General features: G+C 42.2%; 1 protein-coding gene and 1 long non-coding RNA gene across 3 annotated transcripts in view; both read left to right on the top strand.

The window, feature by feature from the left end:
• Nucleotides 1-4,525, top strand: part of LOC118452628 — a 42,045-nt gene extending 37,520 nt beyond the window's left edge. Inside the window, exons 5-6 of the long non-coding RNA XR_004842423.1 lie at nt 3,129-3,251; nt 4,291-4,525. This is a non-coding gene — a long non-coding RNA (uncharacterized LOC118452628). The remainder of the gene's footprint in view (nt 1-3,128; nt 3,252-4,290) is intronic.
• A 2,801-nt stretch (nt 4,526-7,326) lies between these two features.
• Nucleotides 7,327-25,639, top strand: PLEK (pleckstrin). 2 transcript variants are annotated; one of them, XM_035897509.1, is made up of 10 exons: nt 7,327-7,604; nt 8,718-9,019; nt 11,286-11,441; nt 16,551-16,732; nt 17,989-18,080; nt 18,829-19,013; nt 20,679-20,783; nt 22,449-22,532; nt 23,703-23,772; nt 24,653-25,639. In XM_035897509.1, the coding sequence occupies exons 3-10, from the start codon at nt 11,292-11,294 to the stop codon at nt 24,790-24,792; spliced, it is 1,008 nt and encodes a 335-aa protein (XP_035753402.1). In that variant the 5' UTR covers nt 7,327-7,604; nt 8,718-9,019; nt 11,286-11,291; the 3' UTR covers nt 24,793-25,639. The 2 variants fall into 2 exon arrangements, with proteins under 2 accessions (XP_035753402.1, XP_009640459.1); XM_009642164.2 differs by lacking the exon at nt 8,718-9,019 and having other exon boundaries at nt 7,331-7,604.
• The last annotated feature ends 487 nt before the right edge of the window (nt 25,640-26,126 follow it).

Below are 26,126 nucleotides of genomic sequence, written 5' to 3'. Positions count from 1 at the left end.
CGGTGCGGGCAGCGGGGTCTCGCTGGAGGGTCCCCCCCTTCCGAATCACCCTGCCGAGCCCCCCACCGCGGGGAACCGCCTCCCGCGGGCTCTTCGAGGCTGCTGGGGTGGGCTGAAGCATCTGCGTAGTGGCACGCAGGAGCCAGAGCTGCCTGAGAGGGGAGAGGGAGGAGAGCATGGTTTTGCGGCCCTTCGCCCTCCCTGTACGTCAAAAGGCTGTTGTGAGCCACCATACCTAGACTGAGGGTCAGTTTCTTGCTCCCCAAAGTCAACAGCCAACATCAATATTTGGTTCAGGGTTTCTGTTGGGATTTTTTTTTAATCACTTTATAGTAATCTTCTTATTTTAATAGAAAAAAAATCCCACTGTAATTGTAGTATCAGATCAGAATCTCATTTAAGTCTAATACTACTCTCTACCTATGGCTGGGACCATTTCTTCAAGGAGAAAGATCTTTAAAACGAAGTTGTACCACAATTCAACTCTTGCAAGGTCTCATTCCCATTTAATGGTTAGAGATTGCTTTTAGCCCAGGAGCAGGTTTGTGCATCCTTTCCATTCTTTTGCATTTGTTCTTGTTTGCTGTTAAAACTGCAACATTCTTATGGCTGACACAGGACGTGGCTCACAAATGTATGTTTTGTTTGATTGGACATTATGGCAGAGTTAATGGTTTTGTTAGGAGAATTTCAGAGCTGCATGTTGCACTGAACTTGACCTTGTATGTATACATGGTGGTAAAATGTAGTATTGCTAAGCCAAATGGAAGATATAGCATTACCCAGCTGCATTTCTTTGTTCATGCAAGTTAATTAGTGAATGAATTTTATTGTGAACATTAAGCAAAAGAATACATTCTGCTGAAACCTTAACCTCTGAAAAAAAAAAATCCCACTGTATTTGCCTTGATTAGATATCCAGCTAAGAAGAGGCTTCATAATGTGTCTAGCCAGACAGGTTTTCACAAACATAAGGGTAGGGCATGACCTCTGACTCTCAGAACTGTGTATGTGATGAGTTTTGTAAGTAACACCCCCCTTCAATAGCAGTCACTGGCAGCAGAGAGTCCCCTATAGGGAACTTGTTACACAATGCAGTCATTGCTTCTCCCACTGAACAGTCAAGAGTGAAACAAATGCTATTAAAAAACCCCCCAATATTTCCCTAGGTATGATGAGGTAGTGGCATTATCAACATTAATGTATGAGAAGAATCTTTTGGGCTTGGTGAGTCACCCAAGATTCTTGTATTGTCAAAGGGCACCTAATCAAGTAGGCCCCACAGTGGGGGCCAACATTTGATTGCAAACCATACAATGAACTCCATCAATTTGTTGCAAAGATCTTGGCTGACTCTAAAGGTCTTCAAAAGCAGTCCACCAAAAGTTAGGTGAAATGAGTCCATCCAACTGTTGTCAAGGTCAACAATGAATGGTATTGAAAATACCTTGGAAGTTATCAGACAATCAAGTGGAATGCTTAGGTTTTCAGATGAGGAAGCAGCTGCTATATAGAGACACACATGTCACATAACAATATGGCTCCACAAAAGAAGACCACGTGCATTTCTCTCTATCTTTTTTGCACATTGCAAGAGAATTATAATTTTTCATTATATTCTTCTGAAACTGCTGCACTTTATGGCTTGTTGAAAGTTTTGCATGCAGCCAATTCCCACTTCTGTAAGTTTAAATGTAATTCAGTACGAAATCACAGAGGCCTTACATATAGGGAATCTGATAGTATCACTTAAAGTAGTGTGTGAAGAATAATGGCTATTGCCAGGGATAGTTTTACTCACCTCATGGGCCAGACATATCATGTTGTAGTAAATTGTGTGTAGCTGAAGATATTGATTGCAATTAGTTTCCCAAGTACATGAGAGGTCAGATCTATAACGAGGGTTTTTTTTCCTTTATTATTTCTGCCTGAATGATCATCTTTCTCCGGATGCAGCTCAGGCTGTGACTTTATCCTAGACCACTGTGGCAAAAAGTGGCAAACACGAGGGAGAACTAAAAAAGCATCATATTATGGATTATGTATGCATAGGCTGAGTAACTGTTTCACCATGTGAAAGTGAACCATGGTGAGAGTAGAACATTTATGAAGCAGGAATTTTAAATGTAGGCATTGCCTTTCTTTTTCTTGATCTGATAACTTCACATTCATTTACTTATCTGATCCTACCAGATGTACTTTATCAGCATCAATTGAGGGGTTGCCTTTACTAAGTCTCCTGGGAGGTTAGTTTTGTTGCTGCCCACCTTAATGGCCCTGACCAGCCTCATCTGGGGCCTCCACCCACACCTCTGCCCATGGGCCCTATTTCAGCTCATCTGTGGGCATTCAGTCCGTTCCTGTGTTATCTTAGGAGTGCTGGTCTCCAGCTCTGCCACAGACATATCCAGCCATGGATGCTGTTGATCTTGACCTGCAGGCTGACTACCTGGCTTGACCTCAGCCCATCCCCATGGAAGTACCTGATACTGTGAGCTGCCCTCTTACTGAGGGCAGTGGGCTGAGCCCTGGCTAGAGAAACCCATGCCTTTCTAGTCCCCATAGGGACTTGCTGTGGAGGCCCAGGCTGCTGTATGGTTATCTGATATTAATTGCTTGATATTCTGTAGGGAGAAAAATACCTGCAAGAAGAAGGCGGCTGTGTGGTTTTGCCAGGAGCATGGAGAAAATGTGCTGATTATTACAAGATTCAAGGCTAAATAGATCACCATAGACTTAGGACAAGGTCCTGTTTCTTCTAAGCCACAGCAGTAATTTAACTCCAGGAACAAAAAGACAAATTTGTGTCCATTCCTCCATTCTCTACGCCTATGTTTGAGGGGTGAGGATTTTAATGTCTTTGTAAAGTGAAAAACTGCTTTTTTGGGGTTTTTTTTCAGTCCTTTAAATCTACCTTTTGTCCCCCCGACACCTGAGGGCTTCCCAGCCTGTTGTCTGTAGAGTCAGCAAGGTACACTAAGCTAAATCCCTTCCCTTGGAACAGGAACACTGCAGCATTCCTTTGTGCCCTGGTGAACCCCCTAGTACTTTTGAAGGGAGTGATGAGCTCCTTCAGGTGAACTGCAGCCAGCATGCTCAGCTATTCTCATACCTCTTTTTCTTCCCAGAACAGGGAAAGTCTTCTCACATTGCGGCTTCATCCTCCCAGACCTCGTCTTGTGCCTAGGCCTTCCCTGCTGCAGCTGCATCACCTGCGTGTATCGCTGATGGGGAACTACTGTAGGGGAGAGGTGAGTACGTCACAGGTGAAGGTGGATGCATCCAGTGAAAAGTCAGAGCTAATATGCAGATAAGCCATGACCTATGCTTTGTGCTGGTCCAGCTGGTCTAGAAAATATTCTGGAGAAATCTATCTGGTCTCTCAACTGCATCCACTCAATATGATCTCTCTTTGCATGGTAGTATGTCAACTGCATAAGCCTTTCAGTATTGCCATTTATGCAGGCCTTCCCACTTAGAGTTAATGCACTAATCTTGCTGCATAGCTCTACAATAATTAAATATCTAAAATGTGTTTTGAGGTCAGAACAAGACGGTTCATTTATGACAGCCAGCCCACAGCATTTAGCTTCCAAGGTGACGTGGACAATACCTATAATAGTCTTTTCACGCTTGCCCCTCTTTGATTCCTTTCTTAACACAGTGCTAAATTTGGAAGTGTTCCGGTTTGGGGTTGCTTTTCGAGAAGTGGAGGCAAAGCCACAAGCTCTCATTTGCTAAAAATAGCCATATGTGTGATTCCATATGGAGTGAATTGTGCTGAGACTTGCATCTGCCAGCTCTCAGTTTAATACTGTAATTCTTTTGAGACCTCTGCCTCTGTGCAGAAGTGAGAAAGGGTTTTACTGAACTATAAGCTGGACTGAGTCTTTATCACCTTTGCAGACCACTTGTGTATATTTTTTTTTTCTGTGTAGATGATAATTTTGAACATACAGCATTTGATTTAATTTCCCCTGGAAATGCAGCTTGATTTGCTGGAGAGATGCATATTTATGGAGAAGTCACGTGCTCTGTTACAGATGGAGTAGGCTTATGGCATTTACAATGCAGCAAACATGTTTGAAGAACAGCTGTGCGAGGGCTAGTAGAGAGAGTAGTGAAGCTGATGTAACAACCTGAGAAACTGCCTGCCTTCCTTGCAGCTGACATGTTTATTTGCAAAGATATGGTTCCAATTTTCAGTATAAACTCCCATCAGTCTCTCAGCTAGATCCCTTTTTCAGATAAATGTTGTTGATTGCTTTTTTTCTTTTTTAACGCTTGCAGGAATGGATCCTGAAATAGCATTAAAAAAGCCCAGAATTTTCTGAGGAAATACAGCAACAAAATATCCTATACAAGTAGGGATCACTCACCAGTAAACTGAGCTGAGATATTCAGCCCTGTTGCAGATTGCGCTATTGTGACAAATGTTGTTAATCCAGCATCACGCACCTTTACCTACTTCAGACAGAAATGGGGAGAACAGGGTAAGGCATAGTAGGTTTCAACAATGCATGTTACTTTCTGCAAGACAAAGCTCTGTTCTCCCCTCTGTGGAGAGCTAGAAGAAATACAGCTTTTCCTCTCTCTTACACCCAATGCTGCTCTTTAAGAATAGCTGCACAGAGAAGACATGCATCAGCAGTCCAGACTCTCCCTCACACCTGCCATGGCCACTGTGTGGTTAAGGATCATTTTGCTTCACATGAATGAGTTGGCTGATCAGCACATTTCTGCTGGAGGGAAGATGAAATGCTGATTCCTCTGTGGTGATGTGTGATAAATGAAACCAAGCCTTAGTGTTAAAAGAAAAGGATTGTTCCAGACACGTAAAGTAGAAGGGCAAAAGGATTTGCTGAGCTTTGAGGATGAAATAGAAACAATAGAGAGAAAAGAAGTGTTATAAAAGTAGCTGCTTTCAGCTAGTATTGGATGGAGGTAATTTTATGCTTTGACACTGAGTTGCTTAAGTGACTAATGGTAAATTCTGGAGTCATTGGCTTGGTGCCACTGCGTCTAGAAATGCATTTCACACCTTCAAGGGCTTTTCATGTAGGTAAGTGAGAAACTGAGCTTTTGTGAAATTGTGGAGTCAGCACCCTTTTCTGTTCACATTAAACCACTTTTTAGTATAAGATGATATAGATGTTCTGTTGAAGAGGATCTGTCCCTGGACATTTTGTATCATCGATTTATTGTAGAGGGCCCTGTCATCCTGATTCAGCACAAACACTGAACCAGCAGGAGCCAGTGAGCAGGAAAACCTGTGGAAAGGCTGCCTGCAGGGAGGAAAATGCTGGCAGGTTCTATTGTCTTCGTTCTGCATAAACCCTTCCAGCTGGAGAAGGGATTTCATTTCCTCAGGTCTGAGGGGCAGCAAGGTAGAGACAGAAGGAAGAGCTAACTGTGAGCCAGCTCTCAGTCTCTAATGCTTGCCCCAGGCTCTGTAGCATTGTGGCAGATAATAAAGGGATAGTTTGGCTTCCAGCCACACAGTGAAAGGTATTTAATTTGAGTTCTCATTGTCTATTACCTGTATTTTTGGGTTATCCAATCAGAGAGGAAAAAAAAAATGTAGCCTCTTTCCTAAAGATGGAACCACTGGAATGAAAGGAAGGAGAAGGAAATAAGTCACTTTCTTAAAGCAAAAGGAAGTGCTGACTGAAAAAGACATGATACAGGAGAAGTCTACAAGCTCCTGAGTCCATCCAGCATAATTTTAAAGCTTATGGGAAATGAAGGGAGCCTTCACAGAAATATCTCAGAAATTCAGTTAGATCATTTCAACTCTGGAATGCATCTTCAATTCATCCCAGGCCCTGGGACTGGTAGGCAGATTCTTTAATGTAAATGCAACACAGAGCTTTTTCAATCACTTCTTAGTGATAATTTTTTTTACTTTTAGCTTGGTTTCCAAAGATCATGAAGCTTTTATTAGCTATGTGTGTGTTTCTCTCTCTCATAATTTTAGAATCTGTTAGCTGATGTCAAGTACACGACAGCCAGAGAATTGGAAAGCATCTTTGATTTGCAAAGTGCTTAATGGATGATTGGCTTGGTCAGCAACTAGGGCCTTTAATAGCAATCAGATCCTCACAATAGCATGATTTACACAAGCAAAGGAACAATGTACTGAGACTCTGTATGTCCTAGAAACAAAACCCAAACAACCTAATAATACGTAAAATCATCACAAAAAGGTATGCTTTGGGCAGAATGCACTACAAAGTGTATAACCTGAGACTGCTGGTACAGGCAGGCACTCTGTCTGAAAATGAGGGATCGCTTAAGCAGTGGCTAGTTGAGAAGTGTCTGGAAAGGAAAATCTCAATTCAGACAGTGAGGAGAAACATTCAGCAATTGGGATAGTGAAGCACTAATACAGAGAGCCAAGGAAGGAGTGGAGTGTCATCTGTGGGAGAACCACTAAATAGGCATCAGTGAGGAATAGCTAGAGAAAGTCTCTGAGTGCTCTTCTAACCTTCTGGTCCTCTATCACAGACCTTGTCAGATTTCTGTATGTTTTTGAGTAAAGGCTGAGACAGAGTTAAATGGAGAGCATGAATTTCTGTCTGCAGAAAAAGTCCCTGTTTGGGGATCTTTACAAGTGGCAGAAGTGACAGATGGAGTAACACTAGGCCCTTGTCTGAATGGGCTCAGCTGTAGAAGTGGTTTGGAGGCTTGTGTATGGGAGAATGCTTTGCTCTTGGCAGTGCAGCAGCCTCCTTATTGCCTCCCATATACCACCACCCTTCCTTCTGTATGGGGGAGAGGGATTGTGACTCTGGTATTTATCAACTTTTGGAAAATTATGGGTTTGCCTTATCCCTTACCAAATATAGCCAAATGATCTCTGCAGCAAGTAAAAGATGATTGTAGAAAGTGACATTCTGTGGTGCTTTATGTAATGCACTGGTCTAATTAATTTATGCCTGTTTGACAGCTAACCTGTTTGGGAGGCCTCAGCATCAAGCTGCAAAACCTAATCAAGTCTGATAAACAAATTTAATGTATCAGCAGAGGGCGCATCGTCATTAACCAAGAGAGGGTCCTCCAGCTCGCTGCCAGACCCCATGTGCTCACCCACTGGGAGTCAGACTTCAAAGACGATGAAGTGACAGAACCAGTCCGTTGGAAACCTGTCTCTGAGATCCTTTTGGCATCCACCAAGGAGCAACACAGTACTCCATCCTGTTCGTTGTTTTGCTAGATTTCATGTATTTGCAGTGTGGGCTTGATTCCTTGGGACTGGGCACTAAAATGCTTATTTAATTTCCAAGGGCTTTGTCATCAAGGCTGGCCATAGTTGATATAGCTGAGCGTTTTGTCAGGCTGTTGCCTGTTCAGAGGCAAACTAAGTGCACACGTGCTTCTGCGTTTCCCTATCTCTCAGTCTGTAAGAGGAAATGGCTTGTTTTCATGTGATTAGCAGGCAGAGGAACTTGTGAAAGTGACACAGCTGTACTGTAAAAAGGCCAGCCCACAGACTTTGCTGCCAGAAGAATTTAACTGCTAGTGCTGACAGACCCAAGAGCAGGATTGCCTGAGACATGGAGCGAGAGCCGATGCGCATAAGGGAGGGCTACTTGGTTAAGAAGGTAAGTGGGCAGTTTTGGACTGAGTGGAGGAGGAAGCTAACTGAACAGGCTGGGGAGGTGGAGGAAAACAGACTTTGGTTTCAGCTTTTAAAAAGGATCAGTTTTTCCAAAAAGAAAACGAACAGAATTTTCCTTGAGCAGCAAACCAGTGTGGCATTAGTGACTATAGAGGTACTTGGTAGCATGCTTGTCAGAATACTACATAAGGCATTTTGCACACGTCTCAGATACACATTTGGATCAAAAGATTTGTATTTTTATTAAGTAACCTAATGCCCTTAGTGGAAGCTTGGCAAAATGGGTAACAGATTGAAATGGCCACAGCCTACTTGACTGCACTTAATCTACAAGTTAAACATCAAGGAAGCATAGTGAGATTAAAGAGGTCAGATCACCTTGGCCTAGAAACAGGGCAGGGGGCGGGGAGCCTGTGGCACTTCCCTTCTTTGGGAGGGCAGTCGCTGCCCCACAGCAACTTCTGCTCTGGAGTTTTTTGTGGTACAGCCCATAGGATAAGGCATTGACTTTCATTTAAATCCTTAGTGAGATCAGTCTGGCTTAAAGCAGCCTAAGTAAACAGTGTCAGTCCTGAAGCAAGAGAGGAGTTCTCTCTTGTGGTGTCCCTGTACATCAAAATGAGAATTTCACTCATTAGAACAGCTGGCTGGAGGGATCCCTCATCTGGGACCAGTGTTGTGAAGAGGCCACTCCTCAGTCTTATTTCCACTGATGCTGAAAGGAAGTAAGTTCATAAAGTAATTGCAAAGCTGAAGTGATGCTGTCATGAGGAGGGAGACAGGCAAACTTGTGCTGTGCAGATTGCAGATATCTGTTTCCACTGGCCTGATATAATACAGAGCAAGTAGCTCACAATTTATATTCCCCCATGATAGGGGAATAACTGAAACTTAGACACTGGGACGATCCCAAACTGTGTGCCTGGCTGGCTATGCCAGGGAGAAGATGCATACAGATGTGCCAGTGTCAGTTCCTCACATTCCTGTGGCTGTGGGTCCCCAAAAAGTCTCTCTGTGCAGATGCTACAAAAATTGCTGCTGGGTGCTGTTGTGATGGCAACAGGGAAGTGAAAATTGTTTCCATTTCCTACAACAGCCTGGAAGGTGGCTGTCCTTACAGAAGTGAGCTTATGCTGGTGGTGAGGAGCAGCTGCGTGCTAGAGGAAGGGCTGGAGGGCAAAAGGAGCAGAAGATACAGATCTGACTGGTACCACTGTTTGATGCATCAGTGAGGCTGCTGTGAATTCCACAACCAGAGCTTCCAGCAAGGACAACCATGCTCCTGATTAACCTTACCTGCTAATTATGTACTTTCCTCCTCTCCTTTATGCCTGTAAAGTGAAACCAAGCATTTGACCTCCCAAAGGATTTACCCATGCAGCCACAGATCTCTTGCAGGTAGTGAAGGCCATTTGTCACTGACTTTCTCCTCTTGATACTTACATTAGGCTGGGGAACAGTGCTGTGCATGGGAGCCAGTGTTTTAGCTGGGATAATGTGACCTCCAGTAAATGTGGGTTCAGACTTCAGTGTTTATTTAGGCCAGCTTAAACCTCTGTTCATATATTTTGGGGACCTTGTGTCATCTTCTGAGCATAAGAAACAGCTAATTTTCTAATTTCGTAGTGCTGCAGATGTTATAAAAAGAAGCTGTTCTACTAAAGGGAAGTTGCGTGTGTTCTTAAAGTGGCTGTTGATTTCAAGAGAACAACTTAAGGAACAACCATCTGTACCAGAGGTCTTTGGAGTAGGTGTGACAATTTGATTTTTAGTCTAGGAAAGTCAAACCCAGCATCCTGCTTGCTTGTCTTTCATTAGATGTTTTAGAGGAGAACAATGTGACCATGTTTGGGTTTGCTGATGGTGTGCATCTGAGACTGCCAGTGAATGGCTTCCATTGGCAGAACATGTCAGAGTCTGATCTTCGGGAAGTACTGGACTTGTCTGTTTATGAGCAGAAGTATTGTAACCTGTGGTAAACCCACAAACAAAAGGAAATTGCAACAGTTCTTGTCTTGGCTCATCTTAATTGATTTCTTAGCAGAAAATCAACCAGTGGGTCAATTTGGGCTCTCAAAAAATGGTAAATTCTTATGGCTTATTAAAAAAAAAAAAAAAAAAACAAACCAACCAGCAGTCAACCCATATGTGGTACCCCGACGAGACTCTTTTTTTTGTAGTTCTCTGATTAGCTAAGTTTCCAGAGAGCCCCCAGGGCAATGACTTTCCTTTGGAAGGTATCATTCATTCATGGGGCACCTTCTGCTTCTAGTGAGGGCTGTGGAGGCTGGAAGCAGGTCCTGTTCTTAATAAGATTTCAGCTGACAGTTTTCCCTCCCCACCCTGCAATTGAACATAAGGTCTGATTCAGAGTGAAAAAGACCTTTCTTGGAAGACATGTAGCAAAAAGGATATGACAGACAAAGGGTTCGTTTGCAGAATAAAAAAAAAAACAAACCAAACCTCTCATGTTTCTGTCCCATTCACTTCTGCAGAAATACAAAATGCCTAACTAACTGCCCAGCTCTCAAGTTTAACAAATCAAAGCAAGCCTTTTGCACAGCACAATGATGGCTGCCTTGCTTCTGTCTGCAGCTTTAGCTCTGCTCAGCCACCGTGGTCTGAGGAGGACGGGGATGGCATGGATGGAGTTGTAGGAGAGGGAGGATAAATTTAGGTCTCTCTTTATAACAGAAAGAGCAAGGGAAACTAATATTTTTGAAGGATGGCCTCTGATTTGGGGCCTGCAAGTGTTGGTTGTGCTTTGGTAACTCTTCAGAGGAACTGTTGGTATTCAGCATATCTACATGGTCATTTGGCTGAGCAGTAAGTCACTTGGGTATCTGGGATTGTGACCACTTTTGAAGCTGGTTGCAGGCAGGACCAGAGAGGTCATCTAGCTAGAGTGCAACAGTCTTAGTAATTCTAATGGTTAATTGTGCTCAATGCAGAGAAACAGGTTGTTCCTCCCTGAGTCCCTGAGAGCTTTGCTGTGTGTTTTGCTATATCTAGGATCTGACCCTGTCTTTATCTCTGTATTTCTTACGTCTAACAGCTGTGTTTCAGGAGTAGGAAGTAAAAGCTTTAAAAGATGAAATGAAGCACTTCAATTCCCCAACACAACAGCTGGAGATCTGCAGCCTCAGGCCCTTAAACTAATCGTTACTCTTACAGTTTTTTCTTATGTCTAGAAATCCTCTGTGTGCTTTCTTATCAGACAGCAAAGCCTCAGTGACTGACTGTATTGTAGCATGAAGTCGTAAGTGCAGCACAGGATGCCCAAGTTAATGAGACAGTCCTAATGTGCTAGTTCACATCCAGAAACTTTGAGGATTATTCATAGCATTGTCCCTATGTCTTCTTGAAGACAGTGGTTTGGAGTAACTGGTACTGAAAAGAAACACCTGCTGGGGCAGGCAATATGATTTTGGAAAAAATCGTGTCTGGGGTAACTACAAGGGGAAATTAATGGTGGTCAGAAGAATAACAACATGGTTTTTAACTGCATAGTAAGATGGGTGCGGTTGTGGTATGTTCCCCTTGAGACACTAGCTATAGTTATTTTAGCATCAGTCAGACACTCCCTGCAAGGTCCTACCTTCAGTGGATGTCATGTGAAGAGTGATTTATTGAACATAATATATACAGTGATTTGTTGATGCAGGGCAGCATGTTTAATACCTGGAAGCCGATGTGGGTTGTGCTCTTAGAAGATGGAATTGAATTCTACAAGCGGAAGGCTGACAACAGCCCCAAAGGGATGGTCCCTCTAAAAGGAAGCTCTATTAACAGCCCATGCCAAGATTTTGGCAAAAGAATGGTAAGTACTTTTTTTATAACAACGATTGACAGCATACTTATACTCCTGGACGCACTGAAGGCGCAAAAGGCTGGTGGCTACAAATCCCTTACACTCATCCTAGTTGTGACTCTCACTTGTCTTAGAAGGTCACAAGCAGGCTTGGACTTGTGTAGTATTTGAAAGGTGTGACTGCTCAGGAAAAAATCAGGATACTTCAAGAGGAGCAATTCAGAAAGTGGGGGGGGTTTTTTGGTGTGTTTTTTTTTAAAATCTCTGTCAGAGAGCAGAGCTAAAGTTATGAGGACACTTAGCAGCTGAATGGTGCAACTCCTGTATTGAATATAAATCTAGCTGCTACAGAATAAAGGTGTGGAAAACTATTTCATGAGCAATGGAAGCATTTATTTATTGTCAAAGAGCAACAGCTGGCTTGCTCAGACAGGAAGGAGATACAGGCTGTGACACAAGTGCCCAAGTAAAGCTGTAATTCCAAATCTTTTTATTACCATTTAGTAACTACCTGACCCCAAACACTTCTCATTCATGCAATCTGTATTAATTGCATGCTGCATTGTTACTTGTTAGGGCTTTTGCAAATGACTAAGAGTCGCATCTACACTTGGAGACAGAGAGAGCAAAAACTGAAACTGATTTAGAGAAAGTAGTTCAGATGTTGCCTACGCATTCGGGATCTCTAAGGTCAAGGGTAGCAAGTGCACAGGCAGGGGTCCCAATTACCAATGAAACACACAGATCACTATATTCACAAATTCAGAGTCTTATCTGACAGAAAATAAGGTACAGGAAGATAAATGTACAAACATACGTCTTTTGTTACAGGGTTCCTGAAACCCCTGTTGGTAAAACAGGATTTCTAGTATGAGCAAAGAATTATGTCTTTAGTCAGTCACTTGTTCTTTCAGCAACTTGGTTTCATCAAATAGGCATTATATCCCCAGGAATTCCTCTGACAAAAGGGTCCCTCAGAATCTGGAAGATTATCCCATTACAGTTTAAAGAAATTTACTGCAGGGATGTCTGACTAAAGATAGAAGTCTCTGAGAGCGTTAGAAAATTAGAAAGAAAGTGTGAGAGAGTGCATGAGAGCAAGCTTCACTTTCTCATATGAGTAAAGTGAGGAGAATTATACCTGTCCTTAGATTTTGTGGTAAGTGGAATCAGGGTCCCCGGTGTCAGGTTTGGACCTGCTGACTTTCCTTTTTTCTTCCTTTCTTCTTTTCTTTCTTCTACTTATTTCTTTCTTTTATTATTTTTTTCTTCTTTGTGCAGACCCCATATTTATATATATATATATATATAAAAAAAAGTTGATTCTTGTGGAGGCTTTTTAGACTTACCTCTGTTAAGAAAAAGGGTCTCTTAACTTAAAACCTGTCTTTGAGGCAGTACAGTAAAAGGATGGGGCAGAGAATAAAGATTGCTGTTGATCCTGTGCTGAGTCGAAGAAGTTGTAGGTGGCTGTTTTTCCTGGGAACAAAAGGTTTTAGAGGGTCATTACCTTGGAAATCCCACCTAGATCAGGATCATCAAGAGCTATCTGTTCTTCCTAGCTCTCTCTAGGTACTGGGAGTTGTCCACAGGAGACTGTTATCATGCCTGGAAGAATTGCATGATCATGCATTCCCACCCCATGCCCATCAGTAGGTTTTTTTGATCCCTGAGCTGTCAAAGGCAGTTGTCCAACTGATGCAGAAAGGTTTGAGATTGACTGCTGGTCAAACCCATTTACCCTTCCTTATTGCTAACAGCTCTTGCCTGAGCCACCCTTGGGCACGGCTGAGCGAATCTTACAGTTTAACCCCTGCAGCTTCGGATCTGACCTTCTGCTTCAGCCAGCGTGGCTGTGTGCCAGTGCATTGCCTGGGCACTGTCTGGGAGCTCTTTGTTACAGCACTTGGCTTTACATCTTTTGCAAACCACAAATAATAAAGGTGAAGCATAATTACGTCTAGGGACTAGAGCACAGGGCAGGAATATTAAATAACCAAATAAAAGAATGGAAATTAAGTACATCACACATTTGGTTCTAATTCTGCTGATTGGAATCATGTTCCTACATTATCTAACTAACAAGCCTCAGCACAGCACTCCTTACTCTATGTGAGGTGTGATGCATAAGGAGAAGGGTACTATGTTCAAAAGTATCACAGTTCCTACATTATAATGGTAGAAACTAAGTTTTTATCACAAAACATTCCTTTCCAAACAGTTTTGTGGGGTGTTTGTTTTGTTTTGTTTTTTAACTCCCACAGGGGCACTGACATCATTGCTCTATAGTAGTTGCTTGGAAACATCAGTGACAGTAATGCCTTTAACAATAACAAAAAGATAACTCACCAGCATACATGCATTCTAAAAAATAGGCAGAGAGGTCTGAAGTATCCGATGTCTGCTGAGGGCAGAGTGAGAGAGATCCTCACGTGCCAAAAGGGTTGCTTGAGGATATACCAGTTTGTAGAAGATGCATTGCATCTGTATTGAAGGGTGGTGAAGTTTTTGAGGCATATTCCTTTGACTGCAATGAATTTTACATTATGTTTCATTTTAGTTGCTGGGGCCTTTTCTGAGGGATAATAGAGAGAAAAAAGGAAGGATCTCAGACTTGGGGTTAAAGCACCCCAAACACCATAAGTAAGATCTGATTCATAGTTTTCTGAAGTCAGTGGAAGTGATTCAAATTACTTCAGCAGGTGTTGGAGCAGATCCTCCTTTCTGAGATGGTGAGATCATTCTGGGAGTCCATAGGCCAGTAGACCTGGAGACATACTTTCTTTTAAAATTTGTGCTGTTCAAAGTCAAAACTGCAACATGCTCGTTCATATGAGCAATGCCATCACTGGGATTGTTCTTACAAGTAGTTACTGCCCAATATGATTAAACCTAAATTTATACATGTATTCCTTAAAAATGTAGTGTCTTGATTTTTGCATCTTACACTCACAGCTTTACTATACTATACTATACTGCTGAACCTAGTGCATTTACATTCCATCCTGCCTCATTGATTACCTGCCAAAACATACAGTTCTTCCTCTCATGGGAGTGATTCTGGTTCTTGGTGGTTTGCACACATTTGCTTCCTATGGCTAGGAATGAAAGTATATCTTTAGGACAGGAGTCCTGTACGGTTGAAAAGTAGGGTAATTTTAAGTCTAGTCTCACTCACTTGGGCCCAGTTTGGAGCAGGGACTATTGAGCCATGAGCAGACTTTTGTATTCATCTGGTTAGATTTCAGCTTTTTGAATTGGCTTGTCTATCTGCATTGGGGCCTAGCTTGAAACCTTGGGGCACATCACCAACACACTTTGTTTACTAAATCAGTTGTAAAAAGCAGATCCTGAAGGGAAAGGAAGCAGTCTTGGATTTGTTGAGCAGAGGAGGCTGTAACTGCATATTTTGAGATTTTATTTCAAAATGCATTCACCACTGTTCTCTGTTCTTGATCTGAAGCTTGATCATTGCTTAATGTGATGTTTATTCTGCCATACTTGTTTTCACCATGCCTTTCCTGTGGCTTAAAATATCTAAAATGTTCGTGTTTAGTTTAGTCCAATGGTTTCATTTTCTCAAAAGCACAAACAGGTATGCATTATCAGAGGGAGACTTGGACAATTCCAGGATTGGAGACTCAAACTCTTCACCAGTTTCAGAGGAAGCCTAGGTGTCTAGCTTAGTGGCCTATATTTCTAAAAGCTAAAGTTAAGAGAAAGAGCTTTCCCAGTCTCCTTTGTGTACTGGAAATGAAAATTCTTTAGCATTTCACTGTGCATTGCTTCTCAGCTCTTCGACTTTGAGAATGCTGATTTTTCCTTCAGTAAAAGCTTGCTTTAATGCTTTGGTATTTCATTCTGTTAGTCTGGTGTGTTAACATGACTCTTGGATATTGGGATTTGGAGAGATCTGTCTGTTTGCTTTTCACATGCACCATACATCGATTTTCAGGATGCTCTTTACTGCATAATAGAAAAGGTGGATGTTGCTGGAAATATGAACATTGTTAGATAAGAAATGGTTACTTTTCTGTCTGAAATAGATTTTTGAAGACCTGTTGCTTTGTAAGTTTGAAATATGACTTCTGTGAAAGTCAGTGGGACTTCTGCACAAGTTCAGGGTTTCAGAATTTTTTCCATTGGCAACAATCTGGAAGATGCATATGAGGGATGTTCAGAAATGTGCCTTTTACAAATGCGGGCTTCAGCAGACTCATTCAGTATTTTGTTTTCATTGCTGTAGATTCACTGTTCTCTGTTCTTTGACGATAGTCTCTGCTTTACTTGCCCTCAAAAAGCCATACTGTTTGCTTGCTGATTAGCCTGTCATTTTTAGATGCCTGCTTTATATTTATATATGTATTATTCTAATACAACTACGGAACAAATTACAGTTCCACTTATGGGGAACTGTATTTTAGAGGAAGTGGAAACAGTCTTGCTTGAGTAATTAGATCCAGATTTTCCAACCAAAAGACCACTGGATGAAAAAGAGATCAAACAAGTGTGACTTTGGGGTTTTGGTTTGGTTTTTTTTTTCAGGTTGGTGTTATTTTTTTCTTATTAGAACTACCTTTAAAAGATCTTTTTTCATTTTAGAAGGGTCAGTCCTTCCACTGTTGCTGGTGATCATAAGGCATAGCCAAGGGTTGGATGTATCATGTGTCTACCAAGCCCTTAAAGGTTTGCTAGGCTGCAAATGTGTTGTTCAGCTACCCTCCAGTGTGACTGTGATCTTTTCTCCTCTTATGAATCAGCAGCTGAGCAACATGATGTGAGGTTACACTGTAAACCTGCAGAGGCTGAGCACTTCAGCCTTTCAGCTGTGTTGAACTTCCCAGCAAAGTTAAAATCAGCAGCTGTATCAGTGCTACTCACCTTGGCTGTACTGATGATGTCAGGATCGCTCACAGGGAAATAACAAAAGGAGTCAGTTACCTGTACTGCCTGTTCATGGTTTTTCTTCAGAGGTTTTTTTAATTTAGCTGTGGCTCTAAGGCACTTTTCATAGTCCCTTAGGCACAGGTAGGCGGTATGTAGTGGTGGTACTAGGTTAATCATGCCCAACTGGCTAAACCAAAGTAACTTTTAAAAAAACATCATTTATCATTCCAGTTTGTCTTCAAGCTCACCGCAGCCAAGCAGCAGGACCACTTTTTTCAAGCTGCCTACCTGGAGGAGAGGGATGCCTGGGTACGGGATATCAAGAAAGCAATTAATTGCATAGATGGAGGCCAAAGGTTTGCCAGAAAATCCACAAGAAAGTCTATCAGACTGCCTGAAACAATCAACCTGAGGTTTGTTCTCATAGCTCTGCTCCCCCGTTTACTTCCATCCTCAGGCAGTGTGCCAGATATGTAACCTCCGTCTGGAAGAGCTATGAGCTTGTCTGTCAGTGCTCTCTCTCTGGTTTCGCTCAGAGTCCTTTTTGCATGACTAACTATTTCAGAGCGTACAGTGTGGCAGAAATGAGCTAGTAGTCAGAACTGGGAAGGTAATTTTTAATACATCATCTTTTACCAAAATATGTTTGTTTATCAAAGGATTTTGCTGATAAGGAGATTTCTGAGCACACTGCAGTGCGAAAGGAGACCCCAGACAAAAGTGTGATCTTCTAGAAGATGCATTTTTATACAATATATAGTTTATTGAAAAAATATTTTAAACCTTTTGTTTGCTCTCCAGAGAAATGCTAGTGCTAGCCTAATGTTTGGATGGTGAGGGGAGAGTGGTGTCTGCCAGAGAACTTGGAACCGGCAAAGGGAGAAGAAGAGAGAAAGGGCACACGCAGGAAGCTATCTGTTTGTCAGTACTTCAAAAAATTAAGGACAACTTATTTTTTGCCTCTGAGCAGTAAATACCAAGATACAAATGGGCCTGCAGTGCTCCTTACAAGACAGTAAAACTGCACAAGGCCAACATCCAGCTAAATCTGACTTCACAGGCTTCAGCAGAGGATCCCTCTGACTAACAGGCTAAAGGACTTAGCCTGTGACACTTAATATTTGTCCTTCTTGTCATTCTAGAGCTTCAGAGAATAGAGTTTTGAGCAAGTGAAAAGTGGGTGGGAGGAATAAAGTCACACCAGGGTTCACTGAGGTTACTTGGGGCCTCTGAGAGCATGCTCACTTTGGAGATGTCACAGTGACAGGGTTTCTGCTCAGCCAAGGACCTTTGGGGGAAAGTAGTGCAAAGCAGTGAGCTCCATTATTGGCACCGAGGCTGTGGGGCCCTGTGACGGTGCCTCAGCAGCGGGTGTTCTTCTGTTCACACTACAGTCACCACAAGGTTGTTCCATTCTCAAAATATGGGCGTGTGGTGAGCCATTTGTGCACTCCCCGCTCTGCTTCTGCAGCTGTGACAGTGAAGTAGTGAGGCCTCCAGGCTTTGCAACACAAATTTTTCAGGAGGTAGAACTAAGCCATGCTATAGCTCTGCAGAGAGCAATTTGCCAGCAAAATATGAAGACCTCATGAATGACAATTACATTATTGTACAAACTGGCTAAAGGTTTTTATTTGCTAACAGTTTCTGTCGTTCTTTTTATGCACAGTGCTTTGTACCTCTCGATGAAAGATCCTGAAAAGGGAATAAAGGAGTTGAAGCTGGAAAAAGATAAAAAAGTGTTCAATCACTGCTTTACAGGTAAGGAGCTCTTGTCCTTCTTTTCCATACAATAAAGGAAGTGCAGGGCCGAGAGGCTATAGATAGATAAAAGAGCTCTAAGCTCTGTAGAGCACAGAGAAGTTTGAGAAGCAAACCTGGCAGATGTTTTCTGCCAACACAGGAGGTGCTCAAAGGATGAAGCTTGAAAAAGTGTTCAGTTGTGGCCATGGTAAGCAAGAGAGGAGGAAGACATTTAACCAGTGCCAGAAAGATTGAAGTAGATCTTTGTAGAAAGTTGCATGGAACACTTAACTCCAGAAGAATTATTCCTTTCTGAATTTTTCATCAACAAACTGTGTCACATTGTAATTTCTGTCCTGCTTCTAGTCAAATCTGTGGGTGTTGGAGTCAAAAGTCACCCTGTTTTGACAGTACTCTGTCAGCAACATAGCAGCCTGGAAGACTGCTTTCTCCAGGCTTGGCTGTCCTTCGTACTTCCCCAGTCCCTGTCCCTGAGGCTTCCCAGCTCAGCCCTGCATCCCTGCCCATCTCTCTTCTCCCTCTGGTACAGTGTTCAAGAGTTGAACTGGCCCCTGCCATGAGTTGGATTGACTGTACCTCACTGGATGACCCAGGCACCTTCCCAGATTAACTCTCTGTGTTGTCACGAAAAACATCTTTCAGGAGATTGATAAACAGATGGAGTAGGCTTGTTGGCTATGTTTTTTTAGGCTTCTTTGTGTCTGTCTTGGTTTGTGGCTGATATTGTTTGTTCCTTTGTAACCAGGCATCTCTGTGATTGACTGGCTGGTGTCTAGCAACTCCATCCGAAATCGCAGAGAAGGTCTCATGCTTGCCTCTTCGCTCTTGAGCGAAGGCTACCTACAGCCTGCAGGGGATACATCCAAGGCTGCTGCCGAGGGACTGTCAGACACCCCCTTCTTAGATCTCAGCGATGCCTACTATTACTTTGTGAGTGTTGTGTTCTGGTTTTGGTTTGTTTTGTGGTTTGGTTTTTTTTTTTTTTATTGTCCCAGACTTGCTGATGCTCTGCTTTTCTCAGGCTTCTTGTTGGGTTTCTTAAGTTCTGGAGGAAAGATTGTAGAGAAATGGAGAGATACATGTTAATTGTCTTTCTCTGCATGGTGTTCAGAATGAAGTGGCTCACCTTGTGAGCGGGACTTTTTTTTTCTGGCACCCTTCTAAGTGCAAACTGAGTGCTGAGATCAAGCTGATTTTCTTTTTAATTTAGACTTTGTTCCTGGTAATTTCAGCAGTGACCAGAATTTAGCCCTCAGTTCCCCTGATGATTCAGTGGAAGAGAAGAGTAATTCATTATCATGGGGCTTCTCAGAGTGGTACAAGCTACAAACCCACTTTTGCGCAGAGACATCAAATCTGACTCAGTGCATGTGAACACACACATACACAGATTGCCTGTGAGCAGAGAAGCAAAAGTTTTAATATTTGCCAATAACACCTGTCCTGGGTAGCTTACCCAACATTTTCAATTTAATGCTTCATATTCTGTAGATTCGATTTGAAGAACTTGCAATATCACAATCGCTGTAAAATGCTGTTTTAAGTTGTTTGGCTTATGAACTTATGCTAACAAAAAAGCATGCCTTCTGTCAAGTGAAATGCTTAAATATTACAATTCTATTTATACTTAACACATAGAATCACTCAACTTCAGCAGAATGAATCTCCCATTACTGCATTTGTTTTCCTAGAATGTGCCCATGGTAGGGAGACTTTACCTGTTCAGCAGTGGAAGCAGAGACACTGCTGGTGAAGGCAGCCTTGTGGCCATCACAGTTCCTGGCTACCTGGGACACTTCTCCTAGCAGCCCATGTGTGTTCTGCTTGCTTTCAGCTTGTTTCTAGTTTAATTCAATACCAACGCGGTGTGAGGAGGCCACAGCAGATCAATGTCTGACTTACTAGCATACAAGTAGGCAGCACAGTTGTTTACTCTAAGCTGTACGAATGGTTGCCTACATTTACATTGTTTGAACAGTGTAAGGTTTCAGTAAGTAGCATCACGATTTATCTGGTGAGACAGCCTATGCTCTGTACACGTCACAACATCACAACTATAGAAAACTGAATTTAAAAAACTAGGGCCAGTTCTTGTTGTTGGAGAAGACAGCCTCATTGGAGCATTTCTTCTTCCCAAATTCTGGATGGTTGTGATGGATGGAGGAAGAGGAATGGTCTGTTGGGTGCAGGGATGACCAGCCTGGAGTGTATTGGCTGTGCTGGCACTGCTTCATGTGAACTGCTGTCTGTGTATTTAAAACCTTGTGACATCATGGGATTGAGGCAGCCTGTCCATCATGGAGGAAATGTGACACCAAGAGTCATGGAGAATGGAGGCACTGACATATACACAGATGCTCCAGCTCTCTTCAGATGCCTTGAGACTCATTGGTGTATTCCTACCTCACACCGAAACACTAACATGGTGACTTGGAGAGCTCCTCAACTTCTCTGGGAGACTTTTCTAGTAAAAGGGTTCAGTTTTTGGGTGGCAAAAACCAGGGTGGAGGGAAGCCAAGGAGAAGCCAGAATTGTATGTGTACATAAACATGCAGCAGCTGTGTAACTTCTGAATTTTCTCTTGTGGTCTTGCAGCCAGACAGTGGGTTTTTCTGCGAGGGAAATTCTAGTGATGATGATGTGGTCCTGAAAGAAGAATTCAGAGGCATAGTAGTCAAACAAGGATGTTTGCTGAAACAGGTCAGTATTGCATGTGTTTCATCCTGTCACTGGGATGATGTTGCATGGATATAAGATTACTCTCTTACAAGTAAAAGCTTTAGAGAAGAGAAACTAGCCTATGATATCTCCACAGTTGACAGGTTTCATCTCTGTCCCTCTTGCCTTTGCACAAAGAATGGTTGCTGTAGCATGGCAGCAGGGCTTTTGCCCAGTGTTACGAGGTTTATTGCTCGTATTATGAAATAAGCACTCTTTCTTTCCTAATTAAAATTATAAACTGTCTAAAGTAAGAGATGTGACAAGTCATTGGGACAATGCAGAACTGAACTCAGTTAAAAAGGCTGCCTAATCCAGTGTCTCTTTTGACACACAACTGGATTCAGTTGCCAGTTTTCACAAGATTTTTCAGCATACGTGAACAAAGGTCACTAATGTTTGATCGTGTCGCATCTGTAAGATGGAAGATAACTGTATACCTCCCTTTCCATCAAAACTTTAAGCAATACAGTGAATGTCATGGTAAGATACTTACTTTCTGAGGCAATTGCAAACAGACATTAGTGAACTGAAGGCAAGACCAGGATTCTTCAATTAATAGAGTAGTTCAGTTGGAAGGGACCTACAACAATCATCTAGTCCAACTGCCTGACCACTTCAGGGCTGACCAAAGGTTAAAGCATATCATTAAGGGCATTGCCCAAATGCCTCTTAAACACTGACAGACATTGGGTATCGACCACCTCTCTAGGAATCCTGTTACAGTGTTTCACCACTCTCTTGGTAAAGAAATGTTTCCTAATATCAAGTCTGAACTTCCACTGTTAAAATATCCCATGGGAGCCTAAGAACTTTTGGTGGTGCTCACTTGTATTTCTCTTGCTCCATCAGGTTGCTCAAAAGCAATGAAAAAAATTAGATAGGTGTCTTTATGCTGACTTTTACCCTGTCACATTCACCCCTGATTAGTTAGTAAGAGCTTCCTTGCAATCAGCGTAGTTAATTGAGAAACAAATATTTTGAAATGCAGAGAGGAAGTGATTCACAATAGTCTTCCACCAGTGTTAGTCTGGATTTGGTCACTTTCAGTGAGTTGTGGCTCATTGCTTGGAAGTGTCACTGCTTCTGCTGAGAATGCCCGTTTTCAAGACTGAAATTATGGGTGGGGAAAATCAAGATCTGCTGAAAGCAATGAGACATCTATATCCATATCAGAAGGTGGTGCAACTTCTGCTTGAGCTTCTCAGCAATGAACCCTCTCCAGGGTGCTTGAGCCAAATAAGCCGTTGTTGTTGTTTGTTCTTGCCAATAGTTCAAGGTACCTTCCTGCAAGACATTTTGCAGCCATGTTTTCTGGCAAGCATTTAAGCCCCAAGTCTCACATATCCTATGTGAATCTCATAGTTACCAGACTATGAGATGTGTTTAGAGGAATCTCCCATGTTGAAGCTGTTGTACTTAGTACAAAAAAATAAAAAGAGAAACACGTGTGATAGCCCAGTTTTTGTGCAAAACAGTGGGATGCAGAAAGGCCAGGTTCAAATCCTATTCCAGTGAATATTTTCTGTCCAAAATATTCAGCTTTTTTCCTTTTGTATTTGCCTGTTCTCTCATATGTGGGTAAGCTGACTGTCAGCACATGCAGGCGAAGCAGTTCATGACATTCCTGGTTTTGAATTTTCCTAGGGACATCGGAGGAAGAACTGGAAAGTGAGAAAGTTTGTTTTAAGAGAAGATCCTGCATATCTTCACTACTATGATCCTGCTGGAGTAAGAGATATTTTGTTTATTACCCTCTTTTTTTTTTTTTTTTTTTTTTTTAAAGCCAACACCTTGTAGAAATATCTGAATGGAGTATTTGCATGGCAATGTGTGATAGGGCAGACGAGCAGGACAGCGGGGCTGTTTGTGCTCACGGGGCCTAGCCATCCTCTGGAAAAGCAGAGTGAAGGATAGTTTCTGGGGCTGCCAAGTCAGGGTGGCAAGTGCCACCCAGACCTGTGGAACGGGAAACACTGAACTGTGCTCTCACCTCTTATCTGTGATTAATTAGAATTAAACTGTGCTCTTACTTGATTTAAATTAACTAGGTCATAAGTGCAAATGAACACAATGCAGTCATTTTGCAGTTATAACTGAGGTGTTTTCTGTGTCAAGCTGAGACATGGCATTCCGTTTCTGAAGAAAGGCAAGAGCATTGCCATGGGCAAAACCTGCCCCCCAAAAGCTGGCATTCAGGCAGGTTCAGCCTACAGGTTTTATTTCATCCTGCATTGCTGCAGGAGCAGTGCCATTGTGGGTTACAGGTGCTTTATGCCATGCCCCCCTTGCTGTCCCCCTTGGCAGAGACAGCGTAGACATACTGGAGGATCAACACTGAGGAGTTTCTGACCTCCCTATTCCCAGTTTGCCTTTCCCACTCCTGGCATCCCCTCCCAAAGGGCTGAGGTATCATCTTATAGGGACTGCTTCTTTGAAACTCATGCCAACAAAAATGCATCTTCACTCGTTCTTTGACTATCACAGTCTTGAAGTGTGCAAGAGGCCAAATTGTACATAAGGGTATAGATGCTCCTGCTGCTTGGTAAGAATACTTCTAAGATCTACTCTTTCTAACTAATCTTTCATATTCACTGTGACATCAGAAGAAAAGTTATAGTTGGCACAAGGCTTATATTATTCTTGTAGCTTTGATCAGGATATGCTAAATACTCTGCAGATCCTGAATTCCAAATCCCCAAAGAGATTCCATATTTGTTTGCAGGTCTTCCCCCTACCCCCCTCCCACCCCGCTATGTCACACACAGACTGAGGATCTGCTGGTTTCTCAGGTGACATACTAAGTCAGCAAATGTTTTTGTTTCTATTCTGTAGCAAGATACTAACAAGTGAACAGTTTCAGAAGTGTTGCATTTCACTTCGATTTCATGTCCTCACCAGGGAGAAGAACCACTAGGAGCAATTCACTTGAGAGGCTGCGTGGTGACAGCAGTGGAAGATATGCCAGACTGTAAGGAAACCATATTGAATGAGCTGTTTAACAAGTTTTTGGTACATTCTTTCAATCTGCCTGAAATAACAAGTGGTTTTTACTCAAAAGCAATCTATGTGCAATGATTCAGTAATTCTTCTAGTAACTAGTCTCTCTGTTGCTGTCTTAATTACCGGAGAAGGATACTGTGGTAAAAGTAGCAACAGGGAAGCTTGTGTTTTGTCAGTTGTTTAGAGAAGACTTGTCAAAAGAATGACACCATCCCTATGTTAGGATAACTGGCCTTAGACAAAGTAAGCTGAGTTTTCTCTTTCTAGTTGATGAATTTGGGATGGAAGCTTTATGCTGGAAATGGATATGCTAACAAATTACATTCTGTTCCCTCCCAAAACCAGAAGTTGTGGGAGCAGCAACGGTTAAGCATTGCTGCAGGGAACAAGAAACACTCATTCCATGCATACTCCTCCCCTCCACAGGAGAGGCAGACTACCATACCCAGCAAGAAAGTCCGTTGGCATCTCAGCACCTGTGTAGGCTGTGCTGGCAGATAGGAAAAGAACGTGAGATTCTGGGTGTAAACTTAAGCGTCTTGTTTTTGTAGCTGGCAAGGCACAGGAGGGGTTTGGGGAATATGACCAGTCTGCAGGATTGCAGATCCTTCCATGACTGGAGATCAATTAACCAGAGACTCCTGAAGGTGTAATGTGCAGAATTCATGGGTTGTTTCTTTGAGAGAGACACCTATCTCATGGACCCAATCTTGCAGTCTGTTTGTGAAGGCCTGATCAGGCACAACTGTAGAAAGGGGGGAAATCCCCTTGCACTGCATCAAGGAAGGGACATTGTAAATACAAGACTTTATTCTCTCATAGCTGACTTCCTTATTTCTTCCCTATAGCCAAGAAGTATGATGCTGACAACATCCTCTTTGAAATCATCACAGCAAATGAAATCCACTATTACTTGCAAGCAGCCTCATCCACAGAGCGTACAGAGTGGATCAAAGCAATTCAGGCAGTTGCTAGGACTGGAAAATGAAGATGATCTGCCAGTGAGAAGACAGACGACTGGAATGAGTTACTCAAAACAACCAGGAGTTTTAGCATTTCACTGAGAGAATGCAATATTGTCCAGAAAGGTGTCCTAAGGCTTGTGGGTTGGGGGTGAGGGTGGGTAGTAAGTTTCAATTGTGTAGAGGGCACTAACAAACTAACATTTTTCCATTTGTGTTATGGTAATATTTTATTAAATTGTAGCATATAACATGCCATATTAGTGTGTGCTGCTTAGAGTAATTAGCTTATAGTGAGAATTTCACCATTAACAGGGGACAGAGTCATGCCTGACTGTAAGTGAGGAAATCTACTAGTCACCTACCACTCAGCCTGTTTCAGTATCTTCAGATATTTCAAAGTCTTCCTAAGACAAACTTCACACTTTTTTTACCAGATCTTTTTACTGCTTGTTTGCCTGTACAATTAATGCCATAGATTTAAAGAAAGAAGTCAACTCACTTAAAAACCTGATCCACTCCTTTATAATCCTTCTGTGTTAAGAAAGGGAAGAATTTGGCCAACTATGGAAATGCCATGTGGAAAGCAAGTACAGCTCAATGACAGCAGTATGAGGAAAAGTCTCTTGCCACACTATTCCAAACACAAAGCAATCTCAGTTCAACTTTATCAACTGATTTTGACCTTTGCTAAATTTCTCCACAAGAATCTGCTCTAGGACCATTGTTCCCCTTCATTTAGGTCTCCAAAGCAGTTGGTAGGATGTAATGTTTTGCTGATCTGGCCTGTATTTGAATTAAGAATCTTACAGAAGGGAAAGGATCCATGGGTTGGTTAATTGAACTACTGATGGAGGTGGTTTTGTTTAGGTTTTTCTTTCTTAACCTCCAGCAACAAACTTAGTCCTTGGTTCTGTGCCTTAGTAATATAAGAGAAACCTTGTGCTTGCTGTAACTGAAATAAACATTATTATTTGGCAGGGTCAGTTTACCTGATCAATCCTTATATTTTTGTCTGACTATGTATCAAAATTCTAAGTCTTAAACTTGAAGCAGGAGTTGAAAGTCAAGTTAATGTCAGATTCTGCATGTAGGTTGTTCCTGATGCAGAATGATGTTTCTGAGTGCAAGTAAACTTCAAAACTTCTAAAACTCTGTTTATAGATCTAATAAGGTACCTCATCCTTAAGAGTTCTTATTCAGGTCTCTTCAGTCTAAAAATAAATCTGGAACTAAAGCTTCTTTTCAATTCTGTTTAATTATACCTGTATCTGAGCTAATGAGCCTGAAGCTCTTTTGCCTTGGTATTGCTTATCACAAAAGAAAACGCAGCCTTGGAGAGACTGCATTGTCATGTCCA

This window comes from Egretta garzetta, unplaced genomic scaffold (assembly GCF_000687185.1).
Source record: "Egretta garzetta isolate BGI_Z169 unplaced genomic scaffold, ASM68718v1 scaffold457, whole genome shotgun sequence".
NCBI classification, from domain to species: domain Eukaryota; kingdom Metazoa; phylum Chordata; class Aves; order Pelecaniformes; family Ardeidae; genus Egretta; species Egretta garzetta.
Note: the sequence above shows the minus strand (reverse complement) of the source record. Positions and strands in the feature narration are given on the sequence as shown.

Coding starts and splice junctions, on each gene's coding strand:
- PLEK (XM_009642164.2), top strand. CDS start 7,557: ATGGAGCGAGAGCCGATGCGCATAAGGGAGGGCTACTTGGTTAAGAAG. Junction 16,733..17,988: donor CCTGAAACAATCAACCTGAG/GTTTGTTCTCAT, acceptor TTTTATGCACAG/TGCTTTGTACCTCTCGATGA. Junction 19,014..20,678: donor GCGATGCCTACTATTACTTT/GTGAGTGTTGTG, acceptor GTGGTCTTGCAG/CCAGACAGTGGGTTTTTCTG.